Source organism: Hemiscyllium ocellatum, chromosome 2, assembly GCF_020745735.1.
Source record: "Hemiscyllium ocellatum isolate sHemOce1 chromosome 2, sHemOce1.pat.X.cur, whole genome shotgun sequence".
NCBI lineage: Eukaryota > Metazoa > Chordata > Chondrichthyes > Orectolobiformes > Hemiscylliidae > Hemiscyllium > Hemiscyllium ocellatum.
In genome coordinates, this window is record NC_083402.1 from 30,116,448 (window position 1) to 30,134,073 (window position 17,626).

At 43.3% G+C, this 17,626-nt stretch overlaps 1 protein-coding gene across 1 annotated transcript in view; it reads left to right on the forward strand.

The window, feature by feature from the left end:
* Positions 1-17,626, forward strand: part of snx25 (sorting nexin 25) — a 235,333-nt gene that overhangs the window by 183,179 nt on the left and 34,528 nt on the right. Inside the window, exons 11-12 of the mRNA XM_060835382.1 lie at positions 2,559-2,723; positions 6,423-6,554. Coding sequence (XP_060691365.1) covers positions 2,559-2,723; positions 6,423-6,554 — 297 coding nt within the window. The remainder of the gene's footprint in view (positions 1-2,558; positions 2,724-6,422; positions 6,555-17,626) is intronic.

Consider the following 17,626-nt stretch of genomic DNA (forward strand, 5'->3'; position numbering starts at 1 on the left):
CTCACACTTGGCAGGGTTGAACTCCATCTGCCATTCCTCAGCCCAGCTCTGCATCATATCTAAGTCCCTTTGCAGCCGACAACAGCCCTCCTCACTGTCCACAACTCCACCAATCTTCGTATCATCTGCAAATTTACTGACCCACCCTTCGACTCCCTCATCCAAGTCATTAATAAAAATTACAAACAGCAGAGGACCAGAACTGATCCCTGCGGAACTCCACTTGTAACTGGGGTCCAGGCTGAATATTTATCATCTACCACCACTCTGACTTCGACCGGTTAGCCAGTTTTCTATCCAATTGGCCAAATTTCCCTCTTTCCCATGCCTCCTGACTTTCCACATAAGCCTACCATGGGGAACCTTCTCAAATGCCTTACTAAAATCCATGTACACTACATCCACTGCTCTACCCTCATCCACATGCTTGGTCACCACCTCAAAGAATTCAATAAGACTTGTAAGGCAAGACCTATCCTTCACAAATCCGTGCTGGCTGTCCCTAATCAAGCAGTGTCTTTCCAGATACTCATAAATCCTATCCCTCAGTACCCTTTCCATTACTTTGCCTACCACAGAAGTAAGACTAACTGGCCTGTAATTCCCGGGGTTATCCCTATTCCCCTTTTTGAACAGGGGCACAACATTCGCTACTCTCCAGTCCCCTGGTACCACCCCCGTTGACAGTGAAGACGAAAAGATCATTGCCAACGGTACTGCAATTTCCTCTCTTGCTTCCCACATAATCCTAGGATATATCCCGTCAGGCCCGGGGGACTTGTCTATCCTCAAGTTGCTCAAAATGTCCAACACATCTTCCTTCCTAACAAGTATCTCTTCTAGCTTACCAGTCCGTTTCACACTCTCCTCTTCAACAATACGGTCCCCCTCGTTCGTAAATACTGAAGAAAAGTACTCTTTCAAGACCTCTCCTATCTTTTCCGACTCAATACACAATCTCCCACTACTGTCCTTGATCGGACCTACCCTCGTTCTCGTCATTCTCATAGTGGTATTGTGTACTACTACTGTCTGAACTGGCAGGGTGTGAATCACTCATCTGCCTGACGTGGGCCTAACTGCTAGTGAGGGAACCAACAGAGAAAAAGCTGCTTGACCTTACCCTTGCCCGTGTATTGTCGCAGATACCTCAGCCCATGACAGTGCAGATAGGAGCAATTACTGCATTGTCTTTGTGGGAGACATCTCCATCATGTCATATGGCACTGCCACCATGCTAATTAAAATAGGTTCAGGACGGGTCTACCAGATAAAATCTGGGCATTCTAAAAACACACGTTATCAAGAAGAGGATTATACTGCAAAACAATGTGCAACCTCATGATATAGCTATCATTGCTCCCTGTGGATGCAGTAAAAGCTGTGGTCCCCAACAAAGTCCTGGATGAAGCTATACAGTCAAAGGTGATATTGACAATACTATTAAGTGACACTTTAATATTCTGCTCATCAGTGGTCAGTCTGGGCCTCATCAGGACCATTCTGCTCCAGATCTCATTACAACCATGACATAAAGATGACCAAAATAAACTCAACTCTGAGGTAAATAGGGAGTAATGTTTCCTCTATACTGTATTTATTCTGTGACACTATTGGTTGGACTTAGTTTTTGTTAAATCACTTGTGGAATGAGGACATTGTTGACTGGCCACCATTTACTGTCCTTCTCTAGTTGCCCTTGAGAAGGCGATGGTGAGCTGCTTTTCTGAGTCTGTACACTCCATGTGCTGTAGGTTGACCCACAATGCCATTGGGAAGGAATTCCAGGGTTTTTGACCCAGTGACAGCAAAGGACTACTCTTACATCTCTAAGTCAGGGTATTGAGTAGCTTGGAGAAGTTGTTGCAGGATATGATGTTTCCATGTATCTGTTGCCCTTGTCCTTCAAGGCAGAAGTGGTTGTGAGCTTGGAAGGTGGTATTCATGGATCTTTGATAGATTTCTATAGTGCATCTTGTAGATAATACATATGCTGCTACTGAGCATTGGTGGTGGAGGGATTGGATGCTTGTGGATGTCGTGCCAATTAGAGAATTGTCGAGGCAAGGTAACCATGGTGGGGCAATAACTTTGGTAGGAAAAGCCAATTTTCTTGTTTGGAACTAAATTAAATTCTTTCCACTGCCCTCAATTAAGATGGCAGATGACTAATTTGTTTACAAGTCACCATCTTAGCTGGCCTTTGATCTTTTCAGGAGCCACCTAGCCTCTGTTCAATATAAATTCATCATAAATGCATTCCGGATGAGTTAGATAGCAAACAATGTAATTCTGTAGCAGTGATACTGAGGCGCTTGTTTCAGCCATGCCATTAAATATCTGGTTATGATGTCTGGATCTGATGTCAAACTTGCAGCTGTAGACTAATGCTTGGCAGCAAGCATTACAGTTGAGAGGAACAATCATTCAAATGAGTCAAAAACCATTTTCATTACACAACCTGACATTAATTTTGATTCTGAAAATTGAAAATCAACAATGGCTTGTTATTTATATGGTACTTAAATTCTTTCTAAATCCACATCCTCTTCTTCCAGAACCAAGTTTGTGAGAGCTGTGAGGAAGCCTTGGATGAAGGCAGTAATGGCATTAATGAGCAGGCTAGTTACGCTGTCAACAAACTGCGACAGTTAAATGAGAAACTTGAATACAAGAGACAAGCTTTGGGCTCCATCCAGAATTCGCCGAAGCCTGACAGAAAGGTAGACAAGTAATTATCTTTTCAGTTTGTTTTTGTCAACTGACTTTATCATACGTTCTTGTGTTGATTATATACAGGAGAAACTCGATTATCTGAATGTGATGGGTGGGCACTATTTCGTTCGGATAATTGATTAAATGCCTTTCCTCTGGGGCTCAGAGTTTTTCAAGTCTGCTCCTCGTCCAGGAGACTGCAGCAGCGCACAATGTGCGAGGCCTTGCCTCCAACACCGCCCCAGCCCCTGTGCAACATCCTGCTGCCCCCGACACCGTCCAACACTGCCCCCCAGCCCCAACACCACCACCCTCCCCCGTGCAACACCCCCTGCCCTCAATCCTGTCCACAACCGCTCCCTGCATCCAACACCCCCGCCCCCAACCCCGTGCATCACCTCCCCACCTCCAACACCACGCCCCCCCCCAACCCTGTACTCTCCGCGCTCTCTCTGGGGCAGCTGGATTGGACACCAACAACAAGACTGCTGCAGTTGCCTTTGTGGGGTAAGTCCCTAAATAGCACGCATGCGCTCACACTCTCACTCACACACTCACACTCACACGCACCATTTTACTGCAACCTTTTGACAGGTTCCACCTTTGCCCTGTACAGGGCAATATTGGAGAGTTTTTCTGGGGAAGGGGGGGGTTTAGGGTACACTCCTGTACAGGGAAAGTATGGGGAGAGAGAGAGAGAGGGCGGATAGACAGTCATTTGGAGATGGTTCTTGTTTAATTACTGAACAAAAGAAGCGATCATTGTTGGAAACACGTCTTTGATGTAATGTTTCCATTGGGACCTCGCGATCTCCTTCGGATAATTGGTATTTGGATAATCGCAGTTCCTCTGTAAATGAAATGGACACACAGTTTTCGACTTCCCATTCAGCGAACTGATGTTGTGATCTCTTGCTGGACAAACAAAAAACATGCTGGATTAGTTGTAAGGCTGAGGCATTACATGGGTAGTTTAGAGAACAGAATAGTCTAAGAGGAGATTTAATAGAGATTTAGACCCATGACTGGTTTTGAATCAGTGATATTGTGTCCAGGGTCTTGAAGGGCACAATTGTAAGGTCATTGGCACAAGGACCAGAGGTGACATGAAGAAACCAACCTTTATGGTTTAAGGATTTGGAATGTATTATGTCTTAACATGCTAGACATAGATTGAGCATGAGTCTTCAAAAGGGGTTTTCACAACTATTCAAAGGAGGAGAATAGCATGGGGATGGAGTGAGACAAACTGGATTGCTTTAAAGGCTGGTGTAGATCCAATGGCCGCCTCCTGTACAATGCTTCTGTCTGGTTCTATGAATAGCCCAAGACCAGTAGAGAAATATCTGGCAGCATGTACAGGAAGTACTTGGACCATTTACTGTATATAAAATCACTTCCTTTCTATGTGATGAGGCACTTTCATCATTGATGTGTTTTGGTGATCAGTGTCTGAAAGACAGTAAAAATTGATTCAAATGGAGTTTTAAGATACCTGGCCTTGTCATGATTTGAAAGAACACGGCCCATTTTGTACTTCCAAAGCCTGTATCACATGTCTCAAGCTATGTATGCAGTCAGGGGTGATAGATTGTGGAACTGCCTGGACATTACATGCCTGAATTTAAGGTTGCCAGGAGAGTTGGCTATTTGATATTGTTTGGATTCCTTTTGTAGTTTAGCCTAGGAACCATTTTACCCAGCTCAGCCTTTGTCATTTTTCTGAGAACCACCTTTGAGGATCCTGTGTGTGAGTAAATAATGTGAAACAGCTGTCTTGACATCTGAATGTATTGAGATGTTTCTTCAGTGGTGAGCCTCTACCACTGAAGGTGATTGAAACTGATACGTTGAATGTTTTCAAGAAAGATTTAGGGAGAATCCTTGAGACTAAAGAGACCAAAGAGTATTAGGAGATAACAGGTACAGGGTATTGAAGTGGTTGATTGGTCATGATCATTTTGAATAGTGGAGTGGGTTCATCAGGCCTATTTTCTAAGTTTCTATGTATTACTTTGGGAAGATCTCAATTATAACTGAATATATCTAGTGGCACTTGTTTGCATATGTAGGGAGGCTAGACTGAAGGATATCTGGAAAGTTTTGTATCTCATTCTCTGAGAATTAACAAGTATTTGGCTCAAATATTTCTTTGAAAAGTGAAGGTAATCTTTGCAACACAAGTTTGTTTATTTTTTTTGTTAAATTGTTCAGACGGGTAAATATGTAAACTTTGATATTTTGAACACTGTTAATCGGCTTTGCAACTTTATCCAATATGCCATGTTTGTATAATTAATACTTTGATTCACTGAGGAAACCTATTTGCTGGAACTTCTTTTCTGGACCTGATGTGGGTAGGGAATATAATTTGCCATATTGATCATTGGATAAATAATTTGAATGCATTTTGAGACCAGTGGAGTAGTGGGATTGGAGAGAGACCGTGCGCTTCTCCAGCCTAGGTCTTAGCAGATTGTAAAATACACCACCTGTCTCTTGAGCCAGCAGCATCCAATTCACCAGGTTCTGAATCACTTTCCAGAATCTCTTGATTAGCCAAATTAAGCCTGAAATTCAGCATTCCCTTGCACTGTGAGCAGTTTTGATCCTTCTGTCTAAGAAAATATATAATTTCATTGGAAGCAGTTCACTGAAGATTAATTGGAATGATTTCTGGTGTGAAGGGATTGTCTTATGAGCAATGACTAAACAGATTGGGACTCTACTTACTGGAGTTTAGGAGAATGAGAGGTGGATCTCATTGAAACAGAGTTCTTAAGGGACTTGAGAGGTTAATGCAGAGAGAATGTTTCCCTTCATGGGAGAGTATAGGACTAGAGAACAGAGTCTCAGAATAAAGGGTTGCCAATTCAAGATGAGATGATGAGGAATTTCTTCTATCACAGGGTTGTGAATCTTTGAGACTCTGCCATAGAGAGCTGTGGGGCAGAATCCTTCTTAATATTTAAGGCTGAGATAAATTATTGATCAGTAGGGGAATTGAGAGTTGCTGGGAAAGGACCGGAAAGTGGACGCGAGGCATGTTGGAACTGCCATGATACTATTGGATAGCTGAACAGGATCAAGGGGCCAAACAGCCTTTTAAAATCAAAATACTGCTGATGCAGGAAATCTAAAACAAACAAAGAATGCTGGAGAAGCTCAGTGGGTCTGGTAGTATTTGTGGAAAGAAATAGTTAACGTTTAGAGTCTAGTCTGACTGTTCTTCAGAACATTGTTATGACCTACAGGGCTATGGATAAAGAAATGGAGAATAGAATTAGGCTGGTGATCTCTTTTGTAGCCAGCAGTGTCGACATGTACTATATTGCCTCTTTAATGTTCCATTAACTTTTTGAGTTTTTAATGTGATGTGCTAAATTGCCTTCCTCAGGAAAAGACTGAGTGAAGAAGATAATGGATCAACTTATTCAGCAGCCTAGCTGGAAATGAAGTATACTTGCTGGGTTTTTTCTTCCCTATTTTAGTGAGCTTAAGTTCTGAATCTATAAAACTCCATTGAGAATATTGTGAATTGAATAACTGGTACTGATGTCAAATCGATCTCTCCTTGCTTGAAGACTGGCAGCTTCACATCTTATTGTCAGCTGCAGAAACAGATATTGAAGAGTAGTCATGATCAGATTTTTTTGCTTTTTCCTAGAAATATATCTTGTGAATACTTATCGATCTGTCTCATTTAGATTGTTACAAAGTTGAAGGATGAGATTTCCATGATGGAGAAAGAACATGATGACCTACAGCAACACATTGTCCGAACAGACTGGTGGTGTGAGAATCTCGGGCAGTGGAAAGCCACCATTAGCAGCAGTGAGGTGGGTTTTTCAAACTATCCATCACAGTGCAGAATCATGCTGTTGCCCCTGTCTTATTGCTTTTTTTTTTGTAAATTCAATTCAATTTAATTTAGTACAGGAACAGGCCCTTCTATCAACTGAGCCTGCAACGATTCTTAATCCTTATTTAGACCTGCTACTTATTGCCCATGTGCAGTTTCCATCCCTCTGTTCACCTTCCGTTCATGCGTCTCTCAAGATACACCTTAAATGTGCCTGTTTCCACCACCTCCACTGGCAGTGCGTTCCATCTAACCAGCTCACCCCAGATCCCATGAGACTCTACCTTCTCTAAAAGCCTGCCATGAGGAGCTTATCGATTGCTTTACTAAAGTCCATGTACACAATATCCACTGCCTTTCCCTGATCAATTATTCTTGTCACCACCACAAAAATCAAGTTGGAGATATGACCTTCCCTTCACAAGCCCAAGCTGTCTATCACTAACAAGTCCATTCGCTTTCAAATGAGAATAAATCCTGTCTCAATTTCTTCTACAAAGCTTCCCCACCACTGATGTCAGGCTTACCAGCCTGTAATTACATGGATTAAGTCTGTTGCCCTTCTTAAACAAAGGAATGACATTGTCAATTCTCCAGTCTTTGAACCTCACCTGAGGCCAAAGAAGATGCAAAGATATCTAATAAGGCCCCAGTTATTTCTTCCCTTGTGTCTCTCAGTATCCTGTGATAGATCCCTTGGGACTTGTCCACCTTCATCTAATTGAAGACGCCCAACACTTCCTCCTTCATTATATTGACCTGCCCGAGCGTATTCTCTCACTTTTCCCTAACCTCAACATCCCACAGTCCCTCTCTTTGGGGAATACTGATGTAAAATGCTCTGGCTGCACACATAACCTCCCTTCTTAATCCTTGAGTAGGTTTACTCTTCCACATGCTACCCTTTTGCGCCTAATACTTGTATAAAATGCTTTGGAATTCTCTTAAACCCTGCTAGCTGATGACATTTCAAAGCCCCTTTTAGCCCTCCAAACTCCCCGAATGAGCTTGTTCCTACCTTCTACATATTTTCCAAGGACTTTGCCTGGTTTTAATTGCCTAGACCTTTATGCTTCCATTTGCTTTTTATAAGCTGCTAATTTCCCCTGTCATCCAAGGTTACCGAATCCTGCCATTCCTGTGCTTCATGTTCACAGGAGTGTGCCTTTCCTGCACTCTAATCAACTGATCTTTAAAAGATTCCCACATCAGATATGGATTTACCCACAAACAGCCGCTCCCATTCCATGTTCTCCAATTCTTGCCTAATTGTGTTCCAGTTGGCCTTCTCCCAATTTATCACCGCCATCCAAGGTCCTTATCCAAAAGTAGCTGAAAAATGTGTTGCTGGAAAAGCGCAGTAGGTCAGGCAGCATCCAAGGAGCAGGAGAATCGACGTTTCGGGCATAAGCCAGAAAGGGTTAGGCAAGGGTGCTTCTGCTGTCCCCTGAGAGATCCTTAGTACAATCCCAGCATTGCGATTGCACCCTTGCCCGAAACGTCGATTGTCCTGCTCCTTGGATGCTGCCTGACCTGCAGCGCTTTTCCAGCAACACATTTTTCAGCTCTGATCTCCAGTATCTGCAGTCCTCACTTTCTCCTTATCCAAAAGTATTCAAATATGTATGGAATTATTGTCACTGTTCCCAAAATGCTCCCCCACTGAACCTTTTGATGACCTGGCCGATCTCATTTCCCAATACCTGGGTCCAGTATAACCCCCTCCCTCATCGCGTTTCAAAAACCCTCCTGGACTCACTGAACAAATTGCTCCCCATTCACATCCCGGCACGAAGTGTCCCAGTCAATACAGGGGATGTTTAAAATCACAGCCCTGTTATTTTGACTTCGTTCCTGAGTCTGACTACATATCTCTTTCTCTATCTTCTGCTGTCAGCTGAGAGATCCTTAGTACAATCCCAGCATTGTGATTGCACCCTTGCTATCCCTTGAGCTCTACTTTGCTGCAAGATCCCTCCCTCTACAGATCTGTGATATGCTCCCTAATCAGCAATGCAACTTCCCCATCTCTTTTACTTCCTCCTTTTTCTTGTCCATAACATTGATATCCCAGAATGTTCAGCTCCCAATCCTGTTCCTCTTTCAACCTCTTTCTGTGATAACAACAATATCATAACAGCAAGCATTAATCCAGGCTCTAAGTTCATCTGTGCTATCTGTTATACTAATTGCATTGAAGCAAATACAGTTCAAGCCTCCAGTTCTGCTGAGCTCAGCAACCTCTCCCTGACTGCACTTGCTCTTCAGCTATATTTGCCTTAGTCTCAAGCTCTTCCCAGTCTCTATATTTACTGACCTGCTCCTCCAGTTCCCCCACTCATGCCATGCTAGTTTAAACCCTCCTAAGTGGCACTCCCTGCCAGGACATTAGTGCCCTTCCAGTTTAAGTGCAACCCATTCTTCTTGTACAAGATCCCACCTTTCTGGGAGGACATCCACATATCTGAAGCCCTCCCCCTAAACCCCCACTTTAACCATGGTTTAGGTGTACTCTGTCTCTGTTTCTGGACTTGGCATGTGGCACGGAATAATCCCGAGATTCCTATCCTGGAGGTCCTGCTTTTTAGTGTAAGAAGTGAGGTCTGCAGATGCTGGAGATCAGAGCCGAAAATGCACATTTTCGGTCCTGCTTTTTAGCTTACTACCAAGCTCCCTGAATTGTCATTGCAGGACCTTGTCACTCTTCCTACTGTGGTCACTTGTGCCAATATGGACAGTGTGTCCCATTTCAGATGTCCTGTACCTGCTCAGACATTCAACAGGGAAGCAACATACCATCCTGGAACTTGCTCACTGATTTGTAGGAGTGAAGAAAAGGGAGAAATCTGTTGTATTATTTTTATATTTGATTGGTATCATCAAGAAAGAAAACTAGCTATCCCTGTTCATATCATTCTGTATGGGGTGATGATGACTACCTGTTGATGATTGGATGGAAAAAACCATGTCACTCCTTTGATGCTCAGGGGTTTTAAGATGCTGCATGATTAATGGAGCAATTTGCCTTTTTCACTTTGTCAAACAGTCTCAATCAACTCCGTTTGAAGTCTGTGAACAAATGCTAATGGGATGTAAAATTTGACCTCTGGTCTTAGTTAATGATGCTGTGTTCTCCTTTTACTGGAGCACTAATTTGTACAATGTTTGGCACTTAGCATTTATGTAGAATTGACAAATGCTGAATGTCATATTTGTCAAACACGCTAGCTCTCTGATTTGCAATGAATGACAGCTGTAAGCATAAATTTTGGTGATGCTATACTTGAATTCTTATCAGAAGTAGATTGTTCATTTGCAGTGGCAGTGCACGCTTCAGCTGTCGTGGATGATAGTGCTGTGTTTTTCGAATTTGAAGATATCCTTGTGGACAGTGTAGCTGTACAGTGGAACCTCAGAATTATCTAAAATGGTCAAATAAGTAAATCCACCATTTTGTATATGTTCAGTTACTAGCAATAACAGATTTCAGAATCACAAAAGTGTTATGACTCAGAAGGAGATCATTCAGCTTATCGTGTTTGCTTTCCAAATGAGCATTGCGATTTAGTGCCATTCTCTTACCTTTTTGTCCTTGCCCTGAGAAAGAATTTGATATTTGGTGGAGGATTTACCCATTAATGAGATAACAGTGCAAGAACAGTAACTGTCCTACATGGTGGCTTAGTGATTAGCACTGCTGCCTCACAGTGCCAGGGACCCAGATTTGATTCCCACCTCGGGCAACTGTGTGGAGTTTGCACATTCTTCCCATGTCTGTGTGGGCTTCTTCTGGCGCTTCGGTTTCCTTCTACAATCCAAAAATGTGCGGGTCAAGTGAATTGGCCATGCTAAATTGCCCATAGTGTTAGGTGCATTGGTCAGGGGTAAATATGGGGGATGGGCATGGGTAGTTTACTCTTCAAAGGGTCGGTGTGGACTTGTTGGGCTGAAGGGCCTGTTTTCATACTGTAGGGAACCTAATCATATTTCCCTATAAGTCAGCGCAAAGAGACTTTTGGTGAAGTTAAATTTCATGCTAAGCTGACTGGTTGGGGAGAATGTTTTAATTTACACAATGTTGGAATGCCTTGTGCTTCAGGAGTAATGTTGATGTAGATCCTTTGTGTAAATCAGGAAGTAGATGCTGTAAGTCTCGCAAAAACGTCTTTCTGTGGCAACTTGGATATAAACGTGAGGTGATAACCAACAAATATTTGGATAACAATTTGTATAATAAAAATTTAAGAGGAAGGATCAAATCAGTTGTAATTATTTTATGCCAATTGAAAGAAAGTGACAACTTATCAAATGGTAGAGCAGGCTAGAGAGGCTGAGTGACCTATTCACATTCCTCATTTATATATTAGAATCAGTAATTTCAAGCTAGAGTCAGTTGAGCACATAGATATAAAACTGCTAAGAACATCTTTCGCATTTTACCATGTTTTCAAATACTGCAGTGAAACAGTTTTTAAAAAAAAAGGCCTGTAATTTGTATCGTGGCATTGGAATTATATTGATAAATTCTTGATGTCACAAGGAATTAAGGGCTACGGGGAGAATGCTGGAAAGTGGAGTTGAAATGCCCATCAGCCATGATTGAATGGCGGAGTGGACTCGATGGGCCGAATGGCCTTACTTCCACTCCTATGTCTTATGGAATCTAGTATTGTTGCATTGCGATGCTGCTATCATAACCCAAGTAAGAATTTTATTACTTTCTTGCACATGAACAATTAAACAGGATCATAGAATTTATGGTAGCTTCCTGAGAGGATCCCAGGAGTCCATGGTATCAGATTCTGTACCATTTGGTAGTGGTCAGTTGTGTACAATAAGAAACTAGATGTTTGCTATTAACCAGATAATGTGTGATTTTCTACCACCAGTGTGCAGAGTTCAACAACAATCCTAACATAATCTGCAGCCAGTAGGAACTGAGGGAAGCACTTGGTCCAGTCTCCTGATGCTGTACATATAAAGCTTTACATCAGCAGAAGTGTATCAGTTATGTTTCCGTGTGACCTTGATTTCTTTTGAAGTGGCGAACTGTCAGCTTCACTCAATCAAGCTTACAGGAATTTAATTCTAAAAATGGATCCAATCTGCCTGAGTCATAGCAAATGGGAAAGTAGTGTCAAATAAAATAGTTTTATGTGTATTAAGATATCATCATAGGCTATATTCCAAATAAAAGAACAATAAAAATGAAATGCAGAGTTTGAACCTGGATTTTCTAATATTTCAGTATAGGCTGCATTTTATGTTGTAAAGAAATAATTATTTTTGTGTTGTGAAATGAAAGAAGCTTTGAATTAAAATTAAATCCTTTTGGTTGGTTGTGTCCATACTCATTGAAGGATCTGTTTACAAAGCCAACTCTATTTATTTAAGTGTTTCTTAGTGCTGTGTATCCTTCAGTTGATGGGGCTCACATTTAGAAATTTGGTGCATCCTATTCTGTCGTTAATCTAGCATCAAGTATTTTTCTCAAAAACAAACAATGTTTTTGGGGAAATGATGCCTGAAAGAATTTTCAGCACCAGACCATTTCATGTTGTTTTTAGATTCCAGGAACCTCACTTCTGTTGTGCTTGGTCAGCAATTATTATTGAAACAACGTCATGAAAAGGATTATCTGGTCATTTATTGCTGCTTTGCACCTTTGCTTAATGTTGATTAATTGCCACATTTCTCTTAATCACAATAGTGTAATTAATTACGTATGATTTTCTTTGAGATGTCCTGAAAGCTCTTGTATAATTACTGAATTGTTCATTTTTGAAAAATTTCAGCTGAAGCCTGATACCAAATTGAAAATATGTAACTGTGTTGGTGCAGCAATTACTGTTGCACATTATGAATTTTTGAAAGCTCACTGCTACAATGAAAACATTGTCACACTTTTTAGCTGCTTTTTCCAAGTTTCCTGAAAACCTTGGACCAAGTTATTTCCAGATTTCAGAGTTTTCTAGATTATAGAATTATGTGTAAAATGAAGTGCAATAATAAAATACAAAATAATGATAGAACATTGTAAAGTACCAGTAGAAATTGTATTATTTGTCTAAATACTGCATCTTCCAGGTTTTACTTCCTGAAGTGCTGTACTAAAATGACTACAGAGAGAGAATGCTTGGGTCTGCAGGAAAGGTTTCTGGACAACTACTGTTTGTGAACATTAGATTTCAGAACTGGAGAGGTTGCAGTATCTTGATAACTGGTCTACTGCAACTGAGCTCCAGGTTGTTGTTGAGTACTTCTCCAAAGTATGAGAGAAAATGGATCTTTATTAAGCATCCCAGAAAACTAAGTTAATCTACCAACCAGATACCACAACGCAAACCTTCCCCACAGATTCAGGTAATTGTGAGATCCATGAAAATGACGGCAATTCTCTGTATCTTGGGAATGTCCTGACAAAAGCAGACGTGTGACAAAATTCAGAGTCAGTTCCAATGTACAGGTGGTTCTGGAATAGCACATGTTTCGGCGGCGCTGAAGAATTAGGGAGCAGTATTTTCAAGAGCTTTTATCTCCATTGGCAATAGAGAGATTCTGGTGGGGGGGGGGGGGGAGAGAATCGGTTTGTGCGCCTCATTATGCGCATGCGTCGATGTGAACGCTGAAACCTCCGTGCTGTTCTGCGCATGTGCTGGTGGTATCTTTGCTGAAGGCTCTATGCATGCGCACTGTCAGCGCTGGCGTTTCATGCTGTCATGCGCATGCGCCGGTTTCAGCTGTCAATGGTGCAGTTTTCTATGAGAGTTAAAAGTCACAACACCAGGTTATAGTCCAACAGGTTTAATGGGAAGCACACTAGCTTTCAGAGCTTCATCACCTGATGAAGGAGCGTCGCTCTGAAAGCTAGTGTGCTTACCATTAAACCTGTTAGACTATAACCTGGTGTTGTGAATTTTAACTTTGTACACCCCAGTCCAACACCGGCATCTCCAAATCATTTTCTATGAGAAGTACGGTGTAGAGAGCAGCTTTCTTTTTTCTAAATGCGATGTGTTAAATTTACTTTTGTTAATAAATATGATTTAAACCTTCATTCAGGCTGTGCTATACTTTGCGTTAGACTTTTGGGTGATTTTTGAGCGTTTGAGAGTGATATCTGTTTGCTGGTCTGCCCCTAACCCCACAGGCCTCCTTATTTCTATTAAGCGAGGTTTTGCTGGAATGCAACTATGGTATTATAGGATACTTACCTGTGTGGGCTTAGGCTTTGGCTGATTGAGGAAAAGATATTTGAGGTTCTGAGCTCAAACGCGAGGCTAAATTCGAGGCTTACCAGGCAGCAGATAGCCTTCTGTACTCCTATCAAATTCAGAGACTTAGACAACTTGCAGGGGACACTTGAAAGCACCGGAAAGTGTAAGATCCGTCAAAATCTCCATTTGAGAAAAGCTGTTTAAAAGCACCAGATTCTGCCAAATTAATGTGCCCAGCATCATGAAATGGTTGTTTTACTTAGAGACATAGAGATGTACAACACAGAAACAGATCCTTCCGTCCAACTTGTCCATGCTGATCAGATATCCCACCCTAATCTAGTCCCATTTGCCAGCACTTGGACCATATCCCTCTAAATCCTTCCTATTCATATACCCATCCAGATGCCTTTTAAATGTTGCAATTATACCAGCCTCCACCATTTCCTCTGGCAGCTCATTTCATAGGAGAAAGTGAGGACTGCAGATGCTGGAGATCAGAGCTGAAAAATGTGTTGCTATAAAAGCGCAGCAGGTCAGGCAGCATCCAAGGAGCAGGAGAATTGACGTTACGGGCATAAGCCCTTCAGGAATGAGGAGGGTATGCTAAGCAGGCTAAGATAATAGGTAGGGAGGAGGGACTTGGGGGAGAGATGTTGGGAATGCGATAGGTGGAAGGAGGTTAAGGTGAGGGTGATAGGCTGGAGAGGGGGTGGGGGTGGAGAGGTCGGGAAGAAGATTGCAGGACAAGAAGGCGATGCTGAGTCCGAGGGTTGGGACTGAGATAAGGTGGAGGGAGGGGAAATGAGAAAACTGGAGAAATCTGCATTCATTCCTTGTGGTTGGAGAGTTCCTAGGATGAAGATGAGGCCCCTTCCTCCAGGCGTCATGTTGCCATGGTCTGGCGATGGAGGAGGCCAAGGACCTGCATGTCCTTGGCAGAGTGGGAGGGGGAGTTAGTGTTCAGCCACGGGGTTGGTTGGTGCGGGTGACCCAGAGGTGTTGTCTGAAACGTTCCGCAAATAGGCAGCCTGTCTCCCCAATGTATAGGAGGCCACATCGGGTGCAGTGGATGCAGAAAATGATGTGTGCGGGGGTGCAGGTGAATTTGTGACGGATATGGAAGGATCCCTTTTGGGCTTTGGAGGGAGGTGAGGGGGGGGAGGTGTGGGCTCAAGTTTTGCATTTCTTGAGGTTGCAGGGGAAGGTGCTGAGGGTGGAGGTTGGGTTGGTGGGGGGTGTGGACCTGACGAGGGAGTTGCGGAGGGAGTGGTCTTTCCGGAACGCTGATAGGGGAAGAGAGGGAAATCCATCCTTGGTGGTGGGGTCTGTTTGGAGGTGGCGGAAATGACGAAGGATGATACGATGATACGATGTATCTGGAGGTTGGTGGAGTGGTAGCTGAGGACCAGTGGCGTTCTGTCCTGGTGGCGATTGGAGAGGCGGGGTTCAAGGGCGGAGGAGTGGGAAATGGAGGAGATGCACTGGAGAGCATCTTCAACCACATCTGAGGGGAAATTGCGGTCTTTGGAAAAGGAGGCTATCTGGGTTGTTCGGTAATCGAATTGGTCCTCCTGGGAGCAGATGCAGTGGAGGCACAGGAATTGGGAATATGGGATGGGGCTTTTACAGGGGGCAGGGTGGGAGGAGGTGTAATCTAGGTAGCTGTGGGAGTTGGTCGGTTTATAGTAAATATCCGTGTTGAGTCGGTCGCCCGAGAAGGAAATGGAGAGGTCTAGGAAGGGGAGGGAGGAGTCTGAGATGGTCCAGGTAAATTTGAGGTTGGGGTGGAAGGTTTTAGTAAAGTGGATGAACTGTTCAACTTCCTTGTGGGAGCACGAGGTAGCGCCGATACAGGCATCGATGTAGCGGAGGAAAAGGTGGTGGGTGGTGCCAGTGTAGCTGTGGAAGATGGACTGTTCCACATATCCAATGTAGAGGCAGGCATAGCTGGGGCCCATGCGGGTGCCCATAGCTACTCCTTTGGTTTTGAGGAATTGGGAGGATTGGAAAGAGAAGTTGTTCAGAGTGAGGAGCAGTTCAGTCAGTCGAAGGAGGGTATCAGTGGAAGGGTATGGTTGGTTCGGTGGGAAAGGAAGAAGCGGAGGGCTTTGAGGCCTTCATGATGGGGGATGGAGGTGTATAGGGACTGGATGTCCATGGTGAAGATAACGTGTGGGGGCCGGGGAAGCTCATTCCATACACATACCAGCTTCTGCGTGGAAAAGTTGCCCCTTAGGTCTCTTTTATATCTTTCCCCTCTCACCCTAAACATATGCCCCTCTAGTTCTGGACTTCCCGCGCCCCAGGGAAAAGAGTTTTGTCTAATTATCCCATCTATGCCCCTCATGATTTTAGAAACCTCTATAAGATCATCCCTCAGCCTCCAAAGCTCCAGGGAAAACATCTCCTTCATGCTTAGCCGCTCTGTATTGGTTAAATTCTACAACTCTGGCAACATCCTTGTACCCTTTCAAGTTTCACAACATCTTTCCAGATGGAAGGAGGCCAGAGTTACACATAATATTCCAATAGTGGCTGAACCAACATCCTGTAGAGCCACAACATGACCTCCCAACTCCTGTACTCAATCCTCTGACCAATAAAGGAAAGCATATCAAATGCTGCCTTCACTGTCCTATCTACCTGCAACTCCACTTTTAAGGAGCTACGAACCTGCACTCCAAGGTCTCTTTGTTCAGCAACACTCACCAGGACCTTACCATTAAGTGTATATAAAATGCAACATCTCTCATTTATCTAATTTAAACTCCATCTGTCACTCCTCAGCCCATTGGCCCATCTAATCAAGATCCTCATGTAATCTGAGGTAATCTTCTTTGCTAGGCGAACATGAGGACTGCAAATGCTGGAGTTATCAGAGTCAAGAGTGTGGTCTGGAAAAGCACAGCAGGTCAGGCAGCATCAGAGAAACAGGACAATCGATGTTTCAGGCAAAAACCCTTCATCAGCCCGTCACCAGCTTTCCTGATGAAGGGCTTTTGCTCAAAACATCGGTTTTCCTGCTTCTCTGATGCTGCCTGACCTGCTAACCTCCTTCGCTGTCCACTACACCTGTAATTTTGGTGCCATCTGCAAACTTGCTAACCATATCTCCTATGTTTACATCCAAATCATTTATATAAATAAAGAAAAGTAGTGGACCCAGCACCTATCCTTGTGGCACTCCACTGGTCACCGGCCTGCAGTCTGAAAAGCAACCCTCCACCACCACCCTCTGTCTTCTACCTTCAAGCCAGTTCTGTATCCAAATGGCTAGTTTTCCCTGTATTCCATGAGATCGAACCTTGCTAACCAGTCTTCCATGAGGAACCTTGTCAAACGCTTTACTGGAGTCCATATAGATCACGTCCACTGCTCTGCCCTCATTAATTCTCTTTGTTACTACTTCAGAAAACTCAGTCAAGTTAGTGAGACATGATTTCCCACATACAAAGCAATGTTGACTTTCCCTAATCAGTCCTTGCCTTTCCAAATACACGTAAATCCTGACCCTCTGGATTCCCTCCAACAACTTGCCCACCACCAGTGTCAGGCTCACTGATCTATAGTTCCCTGTCTTTTCCTGAAAACCTTTCTTAAACAGTGGAACTATGTTAGCCAACCTCCAGTCTTCTGGCACCTCACCTGTGACTATTGATGAGGCAAATATCTCAGCAAGGGGCCCAGCAATCACTTCCCGAGCTTTCCACTGAGTTCTAGGGTACACCAGATCAGGTCCTCAATTTATCCACCTTCATGCGTTTAAAGGCATCCAACACCACCACCTCTAATATGGATATTTTTTCAAGATGTCGCCATCTATTTCCTC